Raw genomic sequence first — 20,938 nt, forward strand, 5'->3', positions numbered from 1 at the left:
CACCTGTGAATGTTTTTTGCTTGGTTAGAAGGCATATTACCCACCATCCTCCGCGGGACTGACTTGGGTTTCCATTTGGCGTTGTCCTTTACTAATGTAAAACTTTGGAAAGAACCTTATTACTTAGAGAATTGAGAAATCTGGTTTTCAATTTTTTAAAAATACACATTTTAATGGGGGAGGTGCTGGTGGTAGTGATTGAATCTACTAAGCAAGCACTCCTACTGAGCTTTGCATTTTAATTTTTAAAATCCTTATTATTGCCTTCATTACCAGTGATTTCTTTGACTAACACAGGAAATTTCAGATCATTGGCGATGTTTTTCTCTGCTTAGTGTGCTGTGTTTGAACATTCATTACCAACAGTCTAAAATAATGATTTTTATATTAATTCCATTTCAGCTTTTAGCATTCTAAAGGCATTCTTCATTGTCTTTTCTTTTTTCTTTTTTTGGTTGTGGTTAACATATTTGAGCTTCTCTTAAGCATTGTTATTTTTTTTTTTTTCAGGATTACCTCTTTTTTAAGCATTGTTATTTTATTTATTGTTGTGTGTATGGTGTGGGAGTGAGTGCAAGGTGCTCATGTGACCATCAGAGCACATGATTGGCTCTGGAATTGGTTCTTGTCCTCTGTGTGTGTGTGTGTGTGTGTGTGTGTGTGTGTGTGTGTGTGTGTGTGTGTGCATGCACCCATGCACAGGCCAGAGCCTTGAGGATATCAGGTGTGTAACTCAACCCATCTCTGCCTTATTTCCTCTGTTGAACCTGGAACTCCCTGTTTTATCCCCCTCCACAGCTGGTTCATACCTTTGTACGTAGGTGCTGGGAATCAGACTCCGGCCCTCATGCATGTGCTCCTACCCACTGAGCCATCTCCCCAGCTCCAGAGTCTGTTGCAGTAAAAATTCATGTATGTGTTAGGGAATACTTCATATTCCTCTGCCATTTAAAGATATTTGAAATTTCTCTTCCTTTCATAGCTTTAAAAAGAACAATTTATATTTGGTTTCTCTCTGTGTACCTGGGACTGTACCTAGAGGCTCTTACATGCTAGACAAGTGCTCTACCACTGAGACACATCTCCAGCCCTGCACTTGCTTTCTGTATTTACCACCTGCTTCTCTTCTCCATTTCAACTTTTGCCAAGAATTTTTCTTGCCAGATTTTTCTTCTTCTCTAAGATGAAGTGGCAAGTTCCGAGGTATTTTCTCCTCTGGCTGTGCTATTTTCACGGCTGTTGGCCTGAATGAGCTCCTTTATCCAACTGCTGTTTGCTTATTTAGTCTGTCCAGACAGAGGCTGCCCGTGTAGTCTAGGAGAGGAACTCGGGATCTTCCCGACTCAGCCTTTTGGTGCTCAGTGGTATGGGCTTCGAGGTATGTGCAGTCATATCTAATCTCGATTTCTTGTGACATAAATAGCCAGAACAGACACAGGTTAGGCCCATTTCTCCCACTGCAAACATAGACTACATAGTTTCTTGTGTTAGTTGAGAGATAGAAAAAGTAGGTCAAAAATAAAGCTTCTTCTAGTGTTTGAAACAATCACAAGAAGGTGAAGCAGAATAAATGTAAAAAGAAAGTACAGCCATAGTTAAATGTGGCATGATGTACATGTAAGAAGGTGTGTTGGTCTACCTTGAAAATCAGATGATACATAATAAGTCCTTATCACTCATCTGCCTTTGCAGAGGCAAACAGTGCTACCAAGCTTGTGTTCACCTCTAAGCACACTTGGACAAGTACTACCTTTTAGCAGATATGGCCAGCTATTGTACTTGGAAGTTCATCTTGTAGGTTGCTTTATGTCAGTTCATAGTGAATGCCTTTTGTTTTGGTGATGTCAACATTTGGGATTGTGTGTGTGGTGTTCATATTTACACTTGTGCATGCACATGTATGTTACATGTTTCTGAATGTCACAACTTTTCATTGTCACCAGCTGTGGGGCCAGGGGAGTTGTGACCATTTGCTGTGTTGCGGTTGGTGGGCCTTCTATGTGGAAGCACCTGTCTAGTTTCAGGCAGTTTCCTTGGCATCTTTGGCCCTTTGTCTCTGTCACCTCTGTTGTCTTTCTGGAACTCCTAGTTGGACTTTGGGCCTCACCCTCTCCTGTTTTTCTCACCTTCCTGCTCTTTCTGCTACTACGATTGGGGAGTTTTCATATATTTTTCTTCTCAATCTATTGCTGTGAGTGTGTGTGTGTGTGTGTGTGTGTGTGTGTGTGTGTGTGTGATTTTTCTGTTTCCCATTCTCTGCCTTTGTACAGAAATCAAGTTTACACTTGGATTTCTTCGTCTCCCCTTGCCTTATGAGTACATGCTGCTCTTCCTTCGGTGTTGCTGCCTTAACTCTCTGTCTTGATGATTGACTTTTCTCCCCTGTATGCAATCTCAGTTTTCTTGAGGCTCCCCTTTTCTGTTTTCATTTGCCACTTTTCTTTAGCTAGTCTGTGATTGCTTCACTAAGAAGGGACAAAAAACTGGACAGAAACAGGAGCTGTAGGGGAAGCTTGTCCCTTTAAGTTTTATGGACGAGGGAGCTGCGTGGGCTGTTTGTACGCTCTCAGGAGTAGTATGTGTATGTCTTCTCTGAGCTTGATTAATACTTTCTTGAAGAGTCTTAAGAATCTGACCATCAGCCGGGCATGGTGGTGCACGCCTTTAATCCCAGCACTTGGGAGGCAGAGGCAGGCGGATTTCTGAGTTCGAGGCCAGCCTGGTCTATAAAGGACAGCCAAGGCTACACAGAGAAACCCTGTCTTCGAAAAAAAAAAAAAAGAAAAGAAAAGAAAAGAAAAAAGAATCTGACCACATCAGGTAGAAGTCTGGCTCCTCATGTTTAAGAGGCAGATGCCAACAGGGGACAGGGCTTGGGAGAGTCTTTAGTGTGTACTTATGCTCATTTACTCTGTTCTCAGTGGTACCTAGTCATTCCCTGGTCTGGGCTTCTGTTTTACCCCACAGAACAGTGAGACAGAGAGGCAGCTAGTTACCTAGAGAGTGCTCAGGAGTTACTTTTAAGGATTGATTTCCCTAAGGATCAGTTCTCACAGCCTTCAGTTTTATTTTCTCCCTCCTGACTCCCAGTTGCAGCTGTAGTAAAACCTTGTGAGTTAGCTTCCCCTACAGCCAACCTAGAGGTAATAGTTTCTAAGTTATTTACAGATAGTATTTATTTCTTACCTATTAATTATATGCCATTTTCCTTACCTAGTCTTACAGGTTTTTTTTTTTTTTTTAATTCATGTATTTTTAAAGGGAAATATGGATTGTGCTCATCTTGAACCTGTGGGCTTAAGAGCTCATCCTTTGTGGCATCCTTGTAGCTGAGATCTGCTATGTAAGACAATATATCTGGATCCTTTATTATTATAATTCAGTTACTTTTATTATGCCTTTTAATAGGCTACTATCTTTACCTGTAATGCACTGATGAGGTCAAGTTTCCCATTTGAACAAATTTAAGAGTCACCCTTTGAAGAATTAAAATAGAATGTGTAGTTTGATAAGTCTCTTGGGGTAAGTAGATAGAAATGAAGAAAAAAATTACTCGTAGGGAAGGATGAGAAAAAAACGTGAATAAATATATAGAAATTAGAAAATATAAAATAAAATGTTGGAAATTAAATGTATCTATAAGCTCGTGTTGTATTGGTTACTTTTCTATTGCTGTGATAAAACACTGTGATAAAGGCAGCTTACAGAAGAAAGGGCTTTTGATGAGTCAGAATGGTTTATGGATTCAGAACAAGCGAGCCTCCATCATGGGATGGCGTGAGTCTATAGCCATAGGCAGATATGATGGCTGAAGCAGCAGCTGAGAGCATCTAGAGAGGCAAGTAGGGAGCACGGACCTGGATGGAGCATGTAGCTTTAGTGGTTAAAGTACAGTGGTATTTGCCTCAGGTGTATGCTACCATAGGAAAACCAAAGAGCCCAGAAACACTGTGTCGAGGAGGACACTAGATGTAGAAATCCATTCCTATTTGGCTACTAGAGGTGAAATGTTAAATGTGTTAGACAAGTACAGACAAATCACATAGGATGATCTTAAAGGTAGAAGTGATGTATACCACTAAACAACACTTAGGGTAGCTGGCTGATACATTTGAGCACATTGGTGTGAAATATTAAAGTATACAAAACACCTTCAAAAATCACTTGCTGACTGAAGACATATAAAGCTTATATAATTGAATATATATGTGATGTTATGAATTAAGAGAAAAGATAGTGACTATGAACCAGGGGTTGCTAGGAATAGAATCCTGGATAGTCAGCAGTGGCAGATGCCCCCCAACTCCTTATCACATGTGACCCCTGTATATGAAATCTGTCCTCCAACTAAAATTAGAAGGTCCGGTATGTCATGTATTAGGAATAATTGAAAAGGCTTATGATTTCTGGAGGATTGGCAGTTGGTTAAGTACTTTGGTTGAACTTGGTAAAATTGGACATGTGTGTTCTCTGTACCATCTCTCCTTGCAGTTAGTATATTTCAAGGTGATGGCTTTATTATATTTTTAAAATATTAGAAACATAGAATCAAAATGTGTTACGTGTCTTTTTCCTTTTGATTTTCTAGAATTGGTAGGTCTTAGGATCTGCTACCTTGCTTCTCCTACACAGTCATAGTTCTTGAGAGTACAGCATATAGAGAATGTCTCTGAAGAGTTATGGGCATGGATGCACAATAGGTTGCAGTGTGAAGTGTGTTTGCCATGGGACTCTTCAGTTAAAGTTTCAAAGTGCTTGCTGCAGGACAGCTTTCACACAGTGTAGAAAAGCATATGTACCAGAGTGAGTGTAGACCTCCCTAAGTGTGGGAAACAGGAACTTGAGCAGCTGTAAGCAAGGATAGAGATCTTATTTATGGATAGACTAGCACAGATAGTTGTATCATTGAGTGAAGAAAGCCAGTTGACCAGAGTTTGAGGATCAACATAAGCTTATAAAGTGAACAGAACTTTGTGACAGAACCCATAGCAGACAGGATAGTTCTTCCTGAGAAGTACCTGGAGGGAATGGGATTAGAAGGGTGGTTAGAGCTTGTTAACTATATTTGGCATGCCTTGTATTTGATTATTGCACAATCCTAACATTTCATAATGGATCAGGGATAGTGTTTAATATAAAGTGTGTGATCTGGGAATGGAACTTAGTTCTCCTTGCACATCCAAAATCTGCTCTGCCTACAGTGACAGATTCTCAGAACCTTACTGGTTTTGTTTTGTTTTTTAAAAAACATCCATCTCAATAATAATGATGCTTGGAAGAATAAGTAAATTTAGCAAAATGTATGAGACCTTTGTGGAAAAGAAAAATCAATGACATGTTGATGTATATCCAGTCCAAAATAACTGCAAATACCACACTTTCATACACAGATGCATTCTTCACAAAGGTACTGCACATCTAATTGATCTTCTGTAGGATTTTTATATGAAACTTGCTCAGAAGATAACATCAGAGCATGAAAACCACCCTAGTCATTTGGGGGAGGTTTTTGTTGTTGTTGTTGTTGCTGTTGTTTTAAAGAATGCATATTCTCAGGTATCATCTACATTAAAAGCGGTTTAAAAAAAGAACGGTTGAATACTGCATAAAAGAGGACTCACGGTTCGATAAAGTATGTAGATAATGCTGTTTGCTAGAGTTAGGAGGGAACGATTAATAATTAGAAGACTTTGCTAGAAACTCAGGATAGTTAGACCTTACCTGATCGAAACTTTCCAGTGAGTAATCTGGGACTTTTAGTTTTACTAAGATAGTTTTTAAACTGTTTGGCATCAAGGCTGTCCTTCTGTTCTTTAAAAACCTGCATTATATAAGTATCATTTATTGCAGGAATTAGAAACAGGTAGCATTTGAACTTAGTTCTTGCAGATGCTAGCAACCAAAATAAAAACCCCTCCATGCAGTGAGCTTACTGCCATACTATTGAAGAAAACCTTTCTGTTCTGTAAATGACACATCATACTTTTGTGGTATGATTAGAAGTTGAGTTTTATTTTTGTTACATTTGTATTTAACTTGGAACAAATTGCCATGTCTTCTCATTTAATTTTCAATGCATTTGCATTTCAAGCAATGGCTAAATACTTTTTATTTAAAGTACAATAAATGGCCATCCAATATTTTAATTAGTATTGCTGAAAATGTTAGGATATAATGTAAAAATCATCTAGAGAGGGTCAGCCAGCCTTGTTACCGTGATAGGGAAAGTTACTGCTGGTAACTAAGTGTTTACTTAGTTCCAGATTGTCATAATTGATCTGGTAAAATAAGGGACACTGATACATGACTGCACAGGTCATGTGATTCAGATAACCCAAAACAGGTTTAAATTTAAGTTGATTTCATTTCATATCTTCACTTCTAATAGTAAGAATCTGCTGGGATTTTTCTGATATTAAGGAGAATATCTTGAGTTTTTGCTGATGGTCAAGAAGTTTAATTTTCATTTGTTTTTTGGCTAAATTTTTGTGACCACAATATTTGAACTCAAAGTTGTAGGTACAGGTTTTTTGCAACCTACTTTTAATAAGTGTCAACTTGTCCTATTCCACTACAGCAGAGATAGTGGAAGAGAAAACTTATTAGGAAGTGGGGAAGTAGTTAGTTCTTTAGGGGCAAGATTGATCTTCTTTGGCAGCAGTTCAGTCCTGTAACAAAAACCAAATATGACTCAACAGCTGCAGACCAGTTCTGAAGGCAGGCAGACAAGCAGACAGACACTGGGCACGAACTGGCAGCAGTAGGTCAATCCTGGAAGCCACTAGGCTCACCAACCAGCCTGAGGAGAGGTGGCAGAAGCAGCAAGCCGCTGTGGGAACCTTGTGAGCAGTTTTTAAGCAAGTTTCTCTCAGTGGCTGCGTTATCACAAGTTGAGCTCAACAATGCTATTTAAGGTGAACCAATACATACAAGTGTGTTGTTAGCAAAGAATAGCAAGGCGGAGCAAACCAATGCTCGGTGCTCTTCTCCCACTGTCTGTGGGGTCATAGCTATACTCCTGCATCCTGGGTCTTTTCATGTGTTTTTTATATCAAAACATTCTTTCACCTGTGTGCCCCAGCAAAACATCATTTGACATAACTTTCCAAAGAAACTAGAAGTTTCCACTTCACAAAGTTATAGAAACTTTTAAGGTAAAGTCTTAGAACTTTTCTTCTTCTAACAGTGTTTTCACAGGCACAGAGATCAGTCACTAACCCAGAAAGATGATTTATCCTGAAAGATGAAATTCTCGGTAGCATAACAGGCTGGCCTTGAGGCAAGTCTTGGGTTTGACTTGCCTGCAGTTGTGTCTGCTACGCCTGGTCTGCCTGTCCGTGAGTCCTTTCTGGCCTCTCCGGTTCTACTGTAATTTATGTGGCCCTAGCTGTGTGACTGGCACATCTAGTTTGATAGCATGTATAAACTGATCCTGGGGCCTGGTTCGGGAAAGCTGCCCCCTAGTGTTCCCAATGGTCTTGAATGTACTTGTGCATACTGCCTGCCAGACTAGGAAGCAAAGCCTTTGAATCATAAATGCCCACATCCAGTTGGACATTATTAGGTCATGTAAATTGTTTCTGAAATTACTAATTTAACAGTTTTTTTTTTTTTTTTAGCAGACTTAATCCATTTATCTTTCTTGTATAAAAACCCTTATGTGGTAGCCTCAGCTGGAGCCTGGGTCCTCTGAACAGGGACTGGTGTGGGTTTTCACAAGGTGATCAGTGAATTCCTGAGAAGGAGACTTGCTGAAGACAGTCTCTTTCCAGAGGTCAGGGGTCAGGTAGTCTTGGAGATGGCATCAAAGGTGGCCTCGGCAAAGTTACCCAGGGTGGCAGTGCAGCCTCTGGCTGAAGTGTAGCAATCATCTATACCGGCCATCATCAGGAGCTTCTTGGGCACAGGAGCAGAGACAATGCCAGTGCCCTGGGGGGCAGGGATGAGCCGCACCAGCACAGAGCCACATTGGCCTGTCACCTTGCATGGAACAGTGTGGGGCTTGCCAGTCTTGTTCCCCCAGTAGCCTCTCCGCCCAGGGACAATGAAAAGCTTGGCCAAGATGATGGCCCCTCGGATGGCAGTAGCAACCTCCTTGGAGCACTTAATACCAAGACCAACGTGACAATTGTAGTTCCCAATGGCGACGAATGTCTTGAACCTGGTCCGCTGGCCAGCCTGAGTCTCTTTCTGCACCGGAATGATCTTCAGAACCTTATCCTTTAGGGATGCACCCAGGAAGAAGTCAATCATCTCTGACTCCTTAATGGGCAGGGAGAACAGGAAGATCTCCTCCAAGGACTTGATCTTCATGTCCTTAACTAGGCGGCCCAGCTTGATGATGGGGATCCACTCCTTGTCATCAGCTTTAGCTCCATGAGCCCGCAGCCTCGACCACAGCCACGGCCTCGACCACCACGACCATGGCCCCTAAGCCCACTGCCGAATCCTCCACGGAAGCCGCCGCGGCCTCCTAATCCTGGGACCCCTGGTCCTCTGGGCCCTCCTGCTGCACCGGTGTCATCCGCCATTTGGTGTTTTCCCAAAGAAGTTAATAGTCTTTTTGATAAGCACAAAGCCAACTTGGCTTTAACTGCTCCCATGTTCTGACCTTGCTTCCAGTACCCACACTAGTGATTAGCTCCAAAACTGGTGACCTAAGAAGACATGGTGGACTCAGCCTGTGGGCTGTTTGTTTGAGACTTCTGCTCTGGTGTCACTTCTGTGGTACCCCTCCCTTCCAGAGGTTGAATTGATCATGTTCTCTGTGCTAGGAAGGGACTGTCACATGGCATTATACAGTTGGCTTCCCAAGAGCATACTTGATGGGACAGTAGGAACACAACAGGGCCAAATGTATCCTTTGCTCCCTGCTAAGGGAATGAAGGCTATCATGTGTCTGATGGGATTTTATATGTCTGCCTTTTTGTCAAATGAAGCTTGATGCATTATGGTACTTGCTTATGTTTTATTAGTCAGCCCCTGTTGACAGTTTAACAGTTCCTGTTGTGTTCTGATTGTTTTCTTTATTGCCTTACAACTCCCCAGCTGAGCAAAACCTACCTACCCACTGGCTCTACTGAATTGCTAAGGAAAGGTACATTTGTTTTTTTTTTGTTTTGTTTTGGTTTTTTTGTTTTTTGTTTTTTTTTTCGTTTTTTTTTTTTTTTTTGATTTTGTTTTTTTGGTGTCTAAATTGTGAAAGCTGTCAGTGCTCCCCACAATACAAGTATACTTCCAGTCCCTGTCCACCAGTGAGTTTTGCTGAAGTTAGCCTTGAATCTCAGCTCCCCGAGGGCTGAGATTACAGGCCTGTATCACTATATTCTCAGTTTGTACAAGTCTTTTTTTTTTTTTTTTTTTTTTTTTTTTTTTTTTTGTGGGCATGGTTTTATTTTTCTTTGAAGAATTTGTTCTACCTTTGTTATGGGGGGGGCAGGGAACATATGCAATGGAGTGCTTATAGGAGGACAGCTTGAAGGAGTGGTTCTCGCCTTCCATCGTGTGTGTGCTGGGGGGGGACTCGGCTCCTCGACCCCCCTTTTCCTTTTTCTCGAATATGTCTATGGGAGTATAATGGTATTGTGGGGAGATGCATGACTCTTTAGGAAGGCATTTTGTCATTTTATGCTTGTATCAGCAGTATTTCACAGTGTAGGGGTATGCCATTGTTCGAGGGTAGGCCAAATGCTCCCCACAGATGTGTAGGCTACAGTGACCAGAACCTGTGAATGACAAAAGGGACACTATACATATAAAAAAGTTATAGTCTTGAGATGGGGTCCTTAGTTTGGATGATTTGAATAAACCCTAAATGTAGTCACAATGTCCTTATTAGATGTGAGTGAGAGGTTTAATGACAAAAAGGAGGTGGCAGGTGTGAGCTCAGAGGGTTATCCTCACAAGTGAGAAAGGAAAGGCACACAGATGGACCCAGCCTGACTGACACCTAGATTTAGTCCATTTGTGCCGCTTTGAGGCAGTGAGTGTGGGGAATTCGGTACAGCAGTGGTAAGCTACTAAGGTAGCCTGTGTCCTTACCAACATTTGGTGCTGTCCGAAATATTTAGTACCATATTAGTGATAGGAAACAGTATTTCATTTGTGTTTTAATTTGCATTTTTCTGATAGTGGTAGTACTTAACACCCTCTAGTATATTCTATTGCTCTCTTTAATTAAATGTTTGTAATTTTTTTCTTATTTAGCAAACTATATTTCTTCTGATTTTTTTTTCAGTTTTATATATTTGTTAGATATGTGTTGTAAAATTTCCTCCAGTCTGTGGCTTGTCTACTTACTTTTTAGTGTAACTTTTATATGAGTTTTATATAGCTTTGATGATTTACTTCATAGGAATTTATAGTTGGTGCTTTTTAAGTTTCTAAGGTTATGGAAATACAGTCCTCTAAGAGCTTAAGATTCTGCCTAGCCTTGAAGAATGATATGAGGAAGTGGTAGATGCTTATCATTTACATACTAAAAAGGTGTTAAAAAGGAGATTGACTTGGTACCTTTAGTGGAAAGTAGTTCGTAAATAGTAGGCTCTTCCTGGACTTACTGTTAACGTCTAGTTTGTAAGCTTTCCCTTTGTGCCTATTCTATAATTACTAAGGCTTTTCAGGTTTTTTATTTAGTATTTTTTTTTCAAGTCTTGAAATAAGGCAGTGTAGGTCATTTGGTTTCCCTTTTTATTCTCAAAGTTGGTTTGACCATTCTTCATCTTTGTTTCCATGTGAGTCATTGTGTTTCCCTTCTTGCACTGCTGGTGATGAAGCCCAAGCTTCACTCATGTTCTGTAGGCTCTGCCCACTGAACTGCATTCGGCTGCAGCCACACGTGCTGAGACATTGTAGACCGGGCAGACTAGACATTAAATAAGCATAATTAACATTTCTTCTTGGATGTTCTGGGATCTCCACCCTGCACACACCTTTGTGGTTCAGTTTGATACTTTAATTTGGCCTGTCTTCAAGTTCACTGTATGAACCGGGTACAGAATGACTTCAGGAAGTAAAGTTGGTGCAGATCTCTAGTTACAGAGTAGTGCTGTGCATCATGTGAGAGTGGGGGCAAGCGTCTGCTGCAAACAACACAGACTGCAGAAAGCTAGAGCAATGATCTCTGTGGATGAAGAAGCTCGCAGAGTGGGCAGACACTGGTTATGTGTAAACAGGGACGTGGTGAGTGTAAAATTTAAGTAACAGAAATGACTTGTAACTCTCAGGCTGCTAATACCTCTGGAGAAAGTGGTTATTTTAGGTGACTTTCAAGGCAGTCCTTTTATTATTATCAGTAGATAGAGCTGCAAAGAAATCTTAACTTTGCCTAGTAATCCTAGTTCTAGAACTTACATTGGTATTATTTCGAATTTTTTCCTTACATAGTAAGGTAATATAAAGGTAATACAAGTGACTATTCATTCAAACCAAGATTTTCAGTATAGAGACTGGGAAACAAGGGTAAATCAGAGTTAGAGTTCACTAATGGACTCATACCCCTTCCAAACACACACCTGTGAATGTGAATTTATTTGGATAAAAGGGTTTTAAAAGATACACTTATGAATCTTGAAATGAGATTTTTCTGAATTTTCTTGATGGGCCCCAAACCTAGTGACAAATGCCCTTATAAGGGTTAGTGGTGATTTATGACAGCAGCCCCAGGAAACTAGACATAATGGACATTAAAATGAAATACTTAAGCATTGAACTTGACTTAACTTAAATAAAGTAAATGTGTTTTAGGATAACTACATAGCCCTAGTTGATGAGGAAAAGTTCCTTTTAAAGAACTAAATCTAATAATGGATAGACTAGAGTTGGAAAGCAATCCTAATAAATAGATCTGTCATTAAAGGGAGATCATATTGCATGAAGGATGATGGAAGATGTTCTTAGCCTACAAACTGATAGTTTGTCACTAGCTGTCACAACAGGTAGAACGTACAGTGTCTTGATGTAGGTTGAAATAAATCTAGAGTGTGTATAGCTAACTTGTTGTACAAATAGAATAGAAGTGACACCACGAAGAAAACACTTAAAGAATGGAGTCTCACATAGAGACTCGATGTTCCTTCCTGAGTCAGTTTTATGAAGAAAAAGAAAAGCAGAGGGTAAGAATTGTTCTAGATTTAAAACAACTCAGGAGGCAAGCTGTCCAAATCAGTTCTAATGTCTGTTTTGTACCTGGACTTAAAACAACCTTAATATGAAATTTTCTTTTGAACCATCCAGGCAAATGATGGGTAATAGATGATTCTAGGCTCTGGTATCCTTCCTTTATGGGTACTAAGGAAAAGGTTAAAATAACTATCCGAGGTTTGTTTTGCTGTTGTTGTTGTTGTTTAAGGAAAATTAAGGTAGTGTACCATATCTTAATCATTGCAACAAGTGGCAGTATTGCTACTTATAAAAGTAAATAATAGTGTATAAAATTGTATTTCAACCGAGTCTTACTGGCATCTTTATCTCTTTCTTGGAAATTCTCCATGAAACAATAGATGCAGTAGATAAGGATGATGGGGACGTGAATGGGGGATACTAGTACACTCTAAGATGCGAGGCTGTGTGCAGAATTAACAACAGTCAGCTGATTGTTTACTTGAAAGACTGGCATAGAATAGGAAAATTTGGTGCTAAGTGCATAAAAAATAAGCAAATGAAAAGACATTAATTCTGACATACAAAAAGGTATACAAAAATGTGCTTACATAGTAACTTACTGCTGGCCTCATCAGATACATACACATAAGTCTTAGAGCTACAGACGGTTTTCATAGTGAGGAAAGTAAGTGGCACCATAGAGGAATCAGCCCATCACTTTCTCAGGGAATAAGAGCTGACACCTGAGGTTGATGCTTGCAAGAGTTCTCTTACAAGCCTGTTATTGTACATAAAATAAAAGATATTACAGGCTGACACTTTGATATAGGAAAAAATATACTTAATTTTACTGTATGCATCATTAGATAAAGATGAAAAGCGTATTAAGGTAGATGGCATTAAAGGGATTTCTTCAAGCAGATGAGGTTGAGTAAACCTTTTCTCTACAAATTTGATCACTTTTTTATTCTTAATGAAAGTGTAAAACTCCGTGAACATTGGGTGTGTATATATTTTATTTTTAAGTGTCTTCCATTCCTTACTGTTGAGGGGTGGGGTGATTAAACCCAGAGCCTGTTTATGTTAGGCAAATATACTTCCACTTAACTATATAGTCTCAAAAGGTTTTTGCTAAATCTTTTGAGAATAGACTGAATTCCTAAAAATGTGAAAAACTTGGTGTTTGTGAAAATACCTTAATCTTCATCAAGTGTTAGTTTGAAGAGGTTAATAAAGAGAGATGGCCTTAGAAAAGTGAATTGTCCAGAGCGTTGACAAGATTTTATTTTCAAAACTGTATTTGCCCAAGATTTGAGTATTCTTGATTTTCAAAAGAATTCTTTGCCACAGTTCATTTAAAGTAGTAAAGACAGCATCGTCATCAGTATAGAAAAAACTTCAAATAAGTGAAGAGTTCGAATTTCTGTTGTGTGCTGTGGTTTATTTTAAGTTAGCTTTAAAATTAATGTTTCAATGTCTTTTCTAGGGTAGATTTACCAGGCTGTTTCTGAGTGTGGATTGTTACCTTTGGTAAGAAAATGTCGTCCATCTTGCCATTCACTCCGCCAGTGGTGAAGAGACTTCTGGGATGGAAAAAATCTGCCGGTGGGTCTGGAGGAGCAGGTGGTGGAGAGCAGAATGGACAGGAAGAAAAGTGGTGTGAAAAAGCAGTGAAAAGTCTGGTGAAAAAGCTAAAGAAAACAGGACGGTTAGATGAGCTTGAGAAAGCCATCACCACTCAGAATTGCAATACTAAGTGTGTCACCATACCAAGGTAAGTGGGCGGGCACTGTGCTGGGGGAGGGAGCCTGCAGCACTTCATCTGCACAGAGTAGAGTGGTTATTAAAGTAAACTATTTTGTTCTCTTAAGCCTTGAGTATTTTAGGGATTATTTTCTTGAGTAGTGACTTTTAAGCAATACTGAGATATATTGTTTTATCTCTGTTACTTAAAGTTACATGCTATTCTCATCTCTGTGACTGAAAACTGAATAAATATTCATTGAATGGAAGTTAAACAAATACTCAAAGCTATAGCAGACAAGTGCTGGCTAGTAGTTTCTTCCCGCCTTGGTCCATCAGTAAATAGAAAGGCTGCTGAGACACACTTTTAAGAAAGGACAGTAGGTGAGGCAGAGTCTCAACTTGCATTGCAGTTGGAAGTCGTCTCAGAGGCTGGCGTCTTACACTGGAAGGACCTGTTCTTAAGAGGTTGAAAGTTTGAGTGTAATTGTAATCATTCTGTATGTGAGTACAACGGTTAGGAGGATTGTGACATGTTGTTTTGAAAGTATATTCCAGTGTTTTCTTTATACATTATAGCATGTGTCTGCCCAGAAGATAGAACTTCCTGAGTGATGGCAGTGCTTTAGGTGAGGGCTGGTTCTGCTTGTTTCCAGTGAGCTTTGGGAAGTTTACACCTGATGCTTGTAGATAATGGGTCCTAGTAACACCAGACTTTCTGCTTGTCAGAAGTAGTAGTTTGTTTTCTGCCTTGTTTGATATAATAATTATCCATTTCTTTTACTTTGTTTCATGCATATCTTGTCTTAGTTTGATCTTACATGTGCAGATGAAGTGCTTGGTTTGTGCACCATATTGTTTCCTAGACAAATGGGGGTGTGGTAATGAGGAAATAGGAAGTCCCTGAGGGAGATTTACCCATTAAAGAAGTTTAAAATAGGAATGAACTCAAAAGAAGACAAGTGCAGTAATGGGATAGAGAGCATGCCAGGCTAAAGGTTAAAGAAGCTGCTTTGGCTTGGTAAGGTTTGAGCTGATCTCTAGGGAGCAGCACCTCACTGAGACCGAGACTCAGAAAAGGAAAGGGCCAGCGTCAAGATCTTAGGTAGCGAGTGAGTGCCTCCCTGCATTGAAGGACTCACGGAGGGAGAATAAAGAAGGGAGAAGGAGCTCACTTAGTGTTTGAGGGAGTTGTTTGACTAAATAACGAAGGATCAAATAAGGATTTTTTTTTTTAAACTGCATTTTAAAAAAGATTATCTAAACAAGATATCTTGGGCAGTGGACAGTTTCTGAAAAGGAAGAAGAAGTGGTGTTGTGTGCGTGTGAGTGAGTGTATTTAGGTGAATAGAAATGTGGAAATCAGTTGCAGTGTTGTCATAGTCTAGTGCAAGACAGCAAGATTGGACTGATGGACTGGTACTCAGTGACTGAATTTGACCTGTGTTTGGAAGTGGAGATCACAGGACTCTGGCAGATTGGCTAAGGTTAAGCCAAGATTTAGTTGTTGGTTTTACATTGTGTGTTTGGTTGTGTTTTTGGTTGTAAATATTTAAATGTCCACTTCTTGGCTTATAAGCACCGGAATTGCTTGCTACTAAGGGCAGGGAGACTTAAATACTTTTCCTGGTATAGTACTTTGGGAAAGAACCATGCTCTTTTCCCATGGAAGCCATGGGAAGCCTCTTGGGAGTCTCTTTGGTGAAGATTACAAATCAGTAGAGACTAGAAGTTTGGAGAGTAAAAATTAGTCAGGAGAAATCACTGTGGGGTGGAAATAGTAGAAGTTGGGAATGGAAGGATGGTAAAGAATTGTTCATTCCCTGTAAGCAGATGTCCCTTGGGTATAAACTGTGGGACTAGTAATGGTGAGGGTGACTCTGAACTAGCAAGGACACACAGCATGCTGTGCAGACTTGAGACTTGAGCATGACTTAGAAAGATGGGATTGTTGAAAAGTCTTAAAATATGAAGACCAAGAAGGCAGCTTAATTTTGTTTTATCTCTACAGGTTTTTTGGTTTTGCTTTTGTTTTTATGGTGCTAGGGATTAAACAAATACAGGGTCTGTACATGTTAGCCAAGTATTCTACCACTGAATTACATCCCTAGTTCATTCTCTCTGTTCCTCCCTGGATGGCCTTGAACTTGAGACCTTCCTGCTTCAGCCTCTTTAAGATGTTAGGATTGTAGAAGGTGTGTTACATACCCAGCTTGGCAGTTCAAGCTGCATGTGAGCTTATTACCCATGTGAACACATGGAGGTCTGAGGCTGACACTGAAATGTCTTCTGACCACTTTCCTGTAGTAGTTTTTGAGAGAGTCTCTTACTGTACCTGAAACTTGCTATTTCTGTGAGGAGGTGAGTCGTGAGGTTGTTTGGAATGGGAGTAGGATCCAAGTCTCCACTGCTGTCGAAGTGAGGTTGGCCAGAGTGGGACTGGTGAGGTAGCAGGTAACAGTGCTTATTGGTTACAGATAAATCGTGGTGTGTAATATGGGCGGTCACCATAGTACTAGCTTCCTTTCTTTTGTATTCTGCTTGAAATGTACCCTTACCTGATTAAATATTACCTTGGTTTTACTATTAAAATTTATTTGAAGTTTAGAAGATTATTCGATTTACCATACTTTTTAAAAAAATTTTTTTTTCCTTTGAGAATTTTATGCAATATTTTTGGATCATCTCCCCTTGCATTTCTCCCCAGATTCTTCCAGACTTACCACACATCCTTCTCACTGGCTTTCCACTTTGTGCTCGTAAAAAGAACCCACTGATTACAGTTTGTGCTGTTGATACACACATGGGTGTGGGCCATCCACTTAAGCATACTTGACTTGAAAGGGACCATACCTTAAAAAAATGGAGCCATTATCTGTCAATAGCTGCTCAGTAGGGGTGGGGACTTGTAAGTCCCTCCCCACTCTGCTAGATTGTTAGCTGCCTTGATCTTGTATAAATCCTGTGTGGGTATTTAAGTTGTGTGAGTTCATGAGTATAGTAGTATAGAAGTATATGAGTATAGTAGTATAGAAGACACTTTTAATTCAGTCCTTCTCAATTCCTGGCTCTTAAAAATATTTCTACTCCCTCTTCCACAGCAGTCCCTGAGCTCTGGGGTGGGTGTGATACTGATCTTCCTTTCATGGCTGAACACTCATTCTTTACACATTGATCAGTTAGTTGTAAGTTAACCAATGTCAACTGCACACAGAAAGTCTCTGATGAGGGTTGATGTAGAGATGTAGAGGGCAGTTTGGTATTATGTCCATTTAGTAGAACAGTAGTGATGAGGTTACCCTGCAGCCTGGGAGCTTCCCAGCAAGAGTCACAGGAGTGGGTATGTGTGTCTTCTGTGGAACAGGCCAGGAAACTCTTGGTTGTCTCCTCACATTCATGCCACTATTGCAGCCACCCATGGGCATGCCTTGCCCCACCTGTCATTATTGTGGCTCCCCTAGCAACCCACAGATATGTCTTCCAGTACTGTGAAAGCTAACCAGCAGGAGAGAAGCCTCCTGGTCATTCCAGCCTGAATCACCATGCCTGTGACCTAGTGTGCTGTGTGAAGTGTAGATTGGTGTGTATGGATTGGTGTTGATCCGAAAGAGAGAGAGAAAGGTTTCTTACATTGTAGTTTGATGTTGCATATTTTAAAACTTTTCAGTAGTAAAAAAATTAAGTCAATTAGTCATTTCTTAACTAGTAAATATTTTTAAGATTTATTTATTTTTTATTTATATGAGTACACTGCAGCTGTATTTAGACACACATTATACGAGTGCATCAAATCCCATTACAGGTGGTTGTGAGCTACCACGTGGCTGCTGGGAATTAAACTCAGGACCTCTGGAAGAGCAGTCAGTGCTCTTAACCGCTGAGCCATCTCTCCAGCCCAACTATTAAATATTTTTAAACAATAAATTGAAATTCACTCACTTCATTTAGTGTAACTATGAAGATGGGAGGTGAGAGTTGAAAAAGAATTTTGTAGGTAATCTAAGCCCAATTTCAACAGTTATCTAAAATGTGATATAAAATGTATTTAACCACATTGACTTAAAATTGCAAGTAAGGTATTAATAAAGTAAATTCCTTAAAAATTTACAAGCCTAATACTACAAGGTCAATTGGTGGAAAACATGCTGGCTTAAAATATAGCCAGTGTCTATAGCTGGAACACCTGTCTTGTTGAAGCACTTTCCCCTTTGTGCCCTTTGCCCCACTAATATTAGAATGGAATTAAAATTGCCCAGGACAGTCCTGGCTTTCTTTCTGCTCCTCCACCCCCAGCTGCCTCAAAGGTGTGGAAACTGGACCCTTAACAGCACTGGTTGCCTATCTGCACCATGGTATGCAGTAGCACAGATGGCTCAGAGCAACTCATGTAGAACTGGACCTCGAGCCTCGACCAAGCAATACAGTTGCAGGAAATACTTGGATCTGCATTTTTAAGATCTGGGAAAGGGAGAAAACGTAGTCATAAAATCAGAATGGGGATTGACTCAGGAACAAACAAACAAAACCTTTTAGTATATTTTAGCTACAATAAAGTAAAGCAAAATTAAACCCTCTGTTGGGGCTGGAGCTATAAAATAATTCAGAGCAAGTTACTGTGAGACCTAACAGTGCAGTATCATAGTGGCCATAGCCATTGTGCATGTGTGTGTAGGAATACAGAATTCACTTTTCCAAGCTTGAGTTGGAGATCATGTAATTGTTTTTAGTCTTTCATCCTAAGGAAACAGTGAAAGATTTTTCATGTTCTTACAATGTTTTTTTTTTTTTTTACTATAGGCAAGGAAAGTTTGAAATCCTCAGTTTCTTGAACTCTGATAATAAAGAAAACTACCCAACTTGTTTTATGCCACAGTTGAACAAGGATACGAAACAGACAGCTCTACTGATCTCACTTATATACAACACAGAGTTACAGTTAATAACTGCAGTCCATTGGTTTATTTAAACAACCCCAGATAATTACTGCAGGACGAGGTGAAGTTTATCACACACTAGAGGGTGCCCTAAAGGGCAGTAAGTCTCCTTACCCAACACTTCTACTTAGGCATCATCTTGATGAATCAAGAAAACTTTATATTGGACTCACTCTTTATACTGGGGGAAACTAAAAATAACTATATTCATAGTTTGATGAAGAATGTTTTTAAAATGTTAGGTTTAAATGATAATGAAACTTTTTAAAAGAGAGGCATACCAAGTTTTTATGGATGGAAAGAAAAAATGCTCGATAATCTTTTCCTAATGTCATATGTAAAATTGTGCTTTACTCTTAGAGTTAATACAATTAAATGTTTAAATAGGATTTAGGGCAATTTAATTCTTGTCTTCTTAATACCTCTTGTTTGGACTGGAGAGATGGCACAGTGGTTAAGAGCACTGACCGCTCCTCCAGAGATCCTGAGTTCAATTCCCAGCAACCACATGATAGCTCACAACCATCTGTAACAGGATCCCATGCCCTCTTCTGGTGTGTCTTTGGAGGGCTACAGTATAGCTCTCATAAAAATAAATCTATATATACATGTATATGTGTGTGTGTGTATATGTGTGTATACCTCTTGTTCACTTTTTACACTTTTCTCTGTATTACAGTTTGTAGTTGAGGTGCTGCTGAAGTTAGCACTGCTTTTGGTGTTCTTTGAAGTCAGTTTTTGTGTTAAAGGGCAGTTTGAACTGGACCTGGTAGTCTCGGTTCTTAGAGGCTCATGAATGCCACAAAAATCTGGGTTATATATACAGCAAGACAAAGAAAACAAAATCTAATTAAAATTAAAAGACAAGTCTGTTTTCTTAGTCTTCTTTTACACATGTCCCCCGCCCCCCTACACACACACACACATACACACACACACACACACAAAATGTGCCTCCACAAGAATGTGGAAGAGTGTTACTTAGACCCATGGAAACTATGTGTACATGGTTGAAAGTCAGCCTGGAATATACTGTTGGACAAAAAGCTGTTCACCCAGTTTTTCTCTCCAGTGAAGTCTTAATTGCTTGTGAGGCTTCTGTCCTTTGAGAATAGTAACTTTCTAGTGTGGTCCTTGATTGATACTTGGTGACGTTTTTTGTTTGTTTGTTTTGTTTTTGTTTGTTTGGTTGGTTTTATTTTTGCATCTTTTAAACTTTAAACTTCAAAGAAAATCAAAAGGAATTTGTTTATAGATTGTCAACTTTCTTTTCTGGCTTCCTATTCGTAAACTGGAATAGTCACAGAGAAGTCATTTGGAACACAAACTATCGTATTCTTTTATTTTTCTCAAATACTTCAGAAGAGACATTCCCCTCTATGGTGTTGGATAAGTGTAGTTCTGTGTGAAACATTGATTGGGGAGTTCTGCGTTTGCTTTCATTGCCTGGCACTTAATCAGCTTACTCAGTCCTGAAAAGTGGATCCCAGTGCAGCGAGTGTGGTTGCTATTTTATTGCTTCCTTGCTTGGGAAAGATGGTGTTGCTGTGTGAGCACTTACGCAGTACAGTTTCTGGCCCATTGGAGGTAGTGTGAGAGTTGTGAGCTACATTCATACATATTCCACGTCTTCACTTTTTCTTTTATGTTTTTCAAGAGAATATTATTAAATTGTATTACCTCTTGTTTGGGTAGGCAACATTGTGTACATATAGTTTAACTTAATTCAAACATGTAGTTTTTTGTAAAATGAATGAGATCAATGAAACTATAAATTCAAAAGTAGAACTTTGAGGTTGTAAGTAATGATACCTTTTATCAACCTTAGCATGCAATTACAGTGCTTATATGTTCTGTTTATGAATTGTGAAAGGGCCTGGGTTGTGGTAAGGACCCTGTAAAGTACTTTGAAGGGCACTTTTGAGACTCTTGATGGTTTCCAGACGCCTGCATTTATGGTTTTTAGGTTTTGTAAGGGGGTCTCTTGTTATAATACATTCAAAGTCCTTTTGTAAATATAACACATTCAGGAATAGAACTCTGTGCATGCATGCGTACATCAGCCACATACCACAGCCAACTTCAAGTGGCACCCTGCCTTTACCGTGTATGAGACAAGACTTCTTATGTTTTCCATTGTGTATGCCAGGCTAGCTGGG

At 39.6% G+C, this 20,938-nt stretch overlaps 1 protein-coding gene and 1 pseudogene across 4 annotated transcripts in view; one reads left to right on the forward strand and one right to left on the reverse strand.

Moving 5' to 3' along the window:
• Positions 1–20,938, forward strand: part of Smad2 (SMAD family member 2) — a 63,871-nt gene that overhangs the window by 6,683 nt on the left and 36,250 nt on the right. For all 4 annotated transcript variants that reach the window (XM_029546739.1, XM_029546738.1, XM_021214142.2 and 1 more), the window contains exon 2: positions 13,589–13,876. In XM_029546739.1, the coding sequence (XP_029402599.1) occupies positions 13,641–13,876 (236 nt within the window). In that variant the 5' untranslated portion in view covers positions 13,589–13,640. The remainder of the gene's footprint in view (positions 1–13,588; positions 13,877–20,938) is intronic.
• On the reverse strand, positions 7,657–8,531 carry LOC110332835 (annotated as a pseudogene).

The sequence above is a fragment of the Mus pahari genome, chromosome 15, assembly GCF_900095145.1.
Source record: "Mus pahari chromosome 15, PAHARI_EIJ_v1.1, whole genome shotgun sequence".
NCBI lineage: Eukaryota > Metazoa > Chordata > Mammalia > Rodentia > Muridae > Mus > Mus pahari.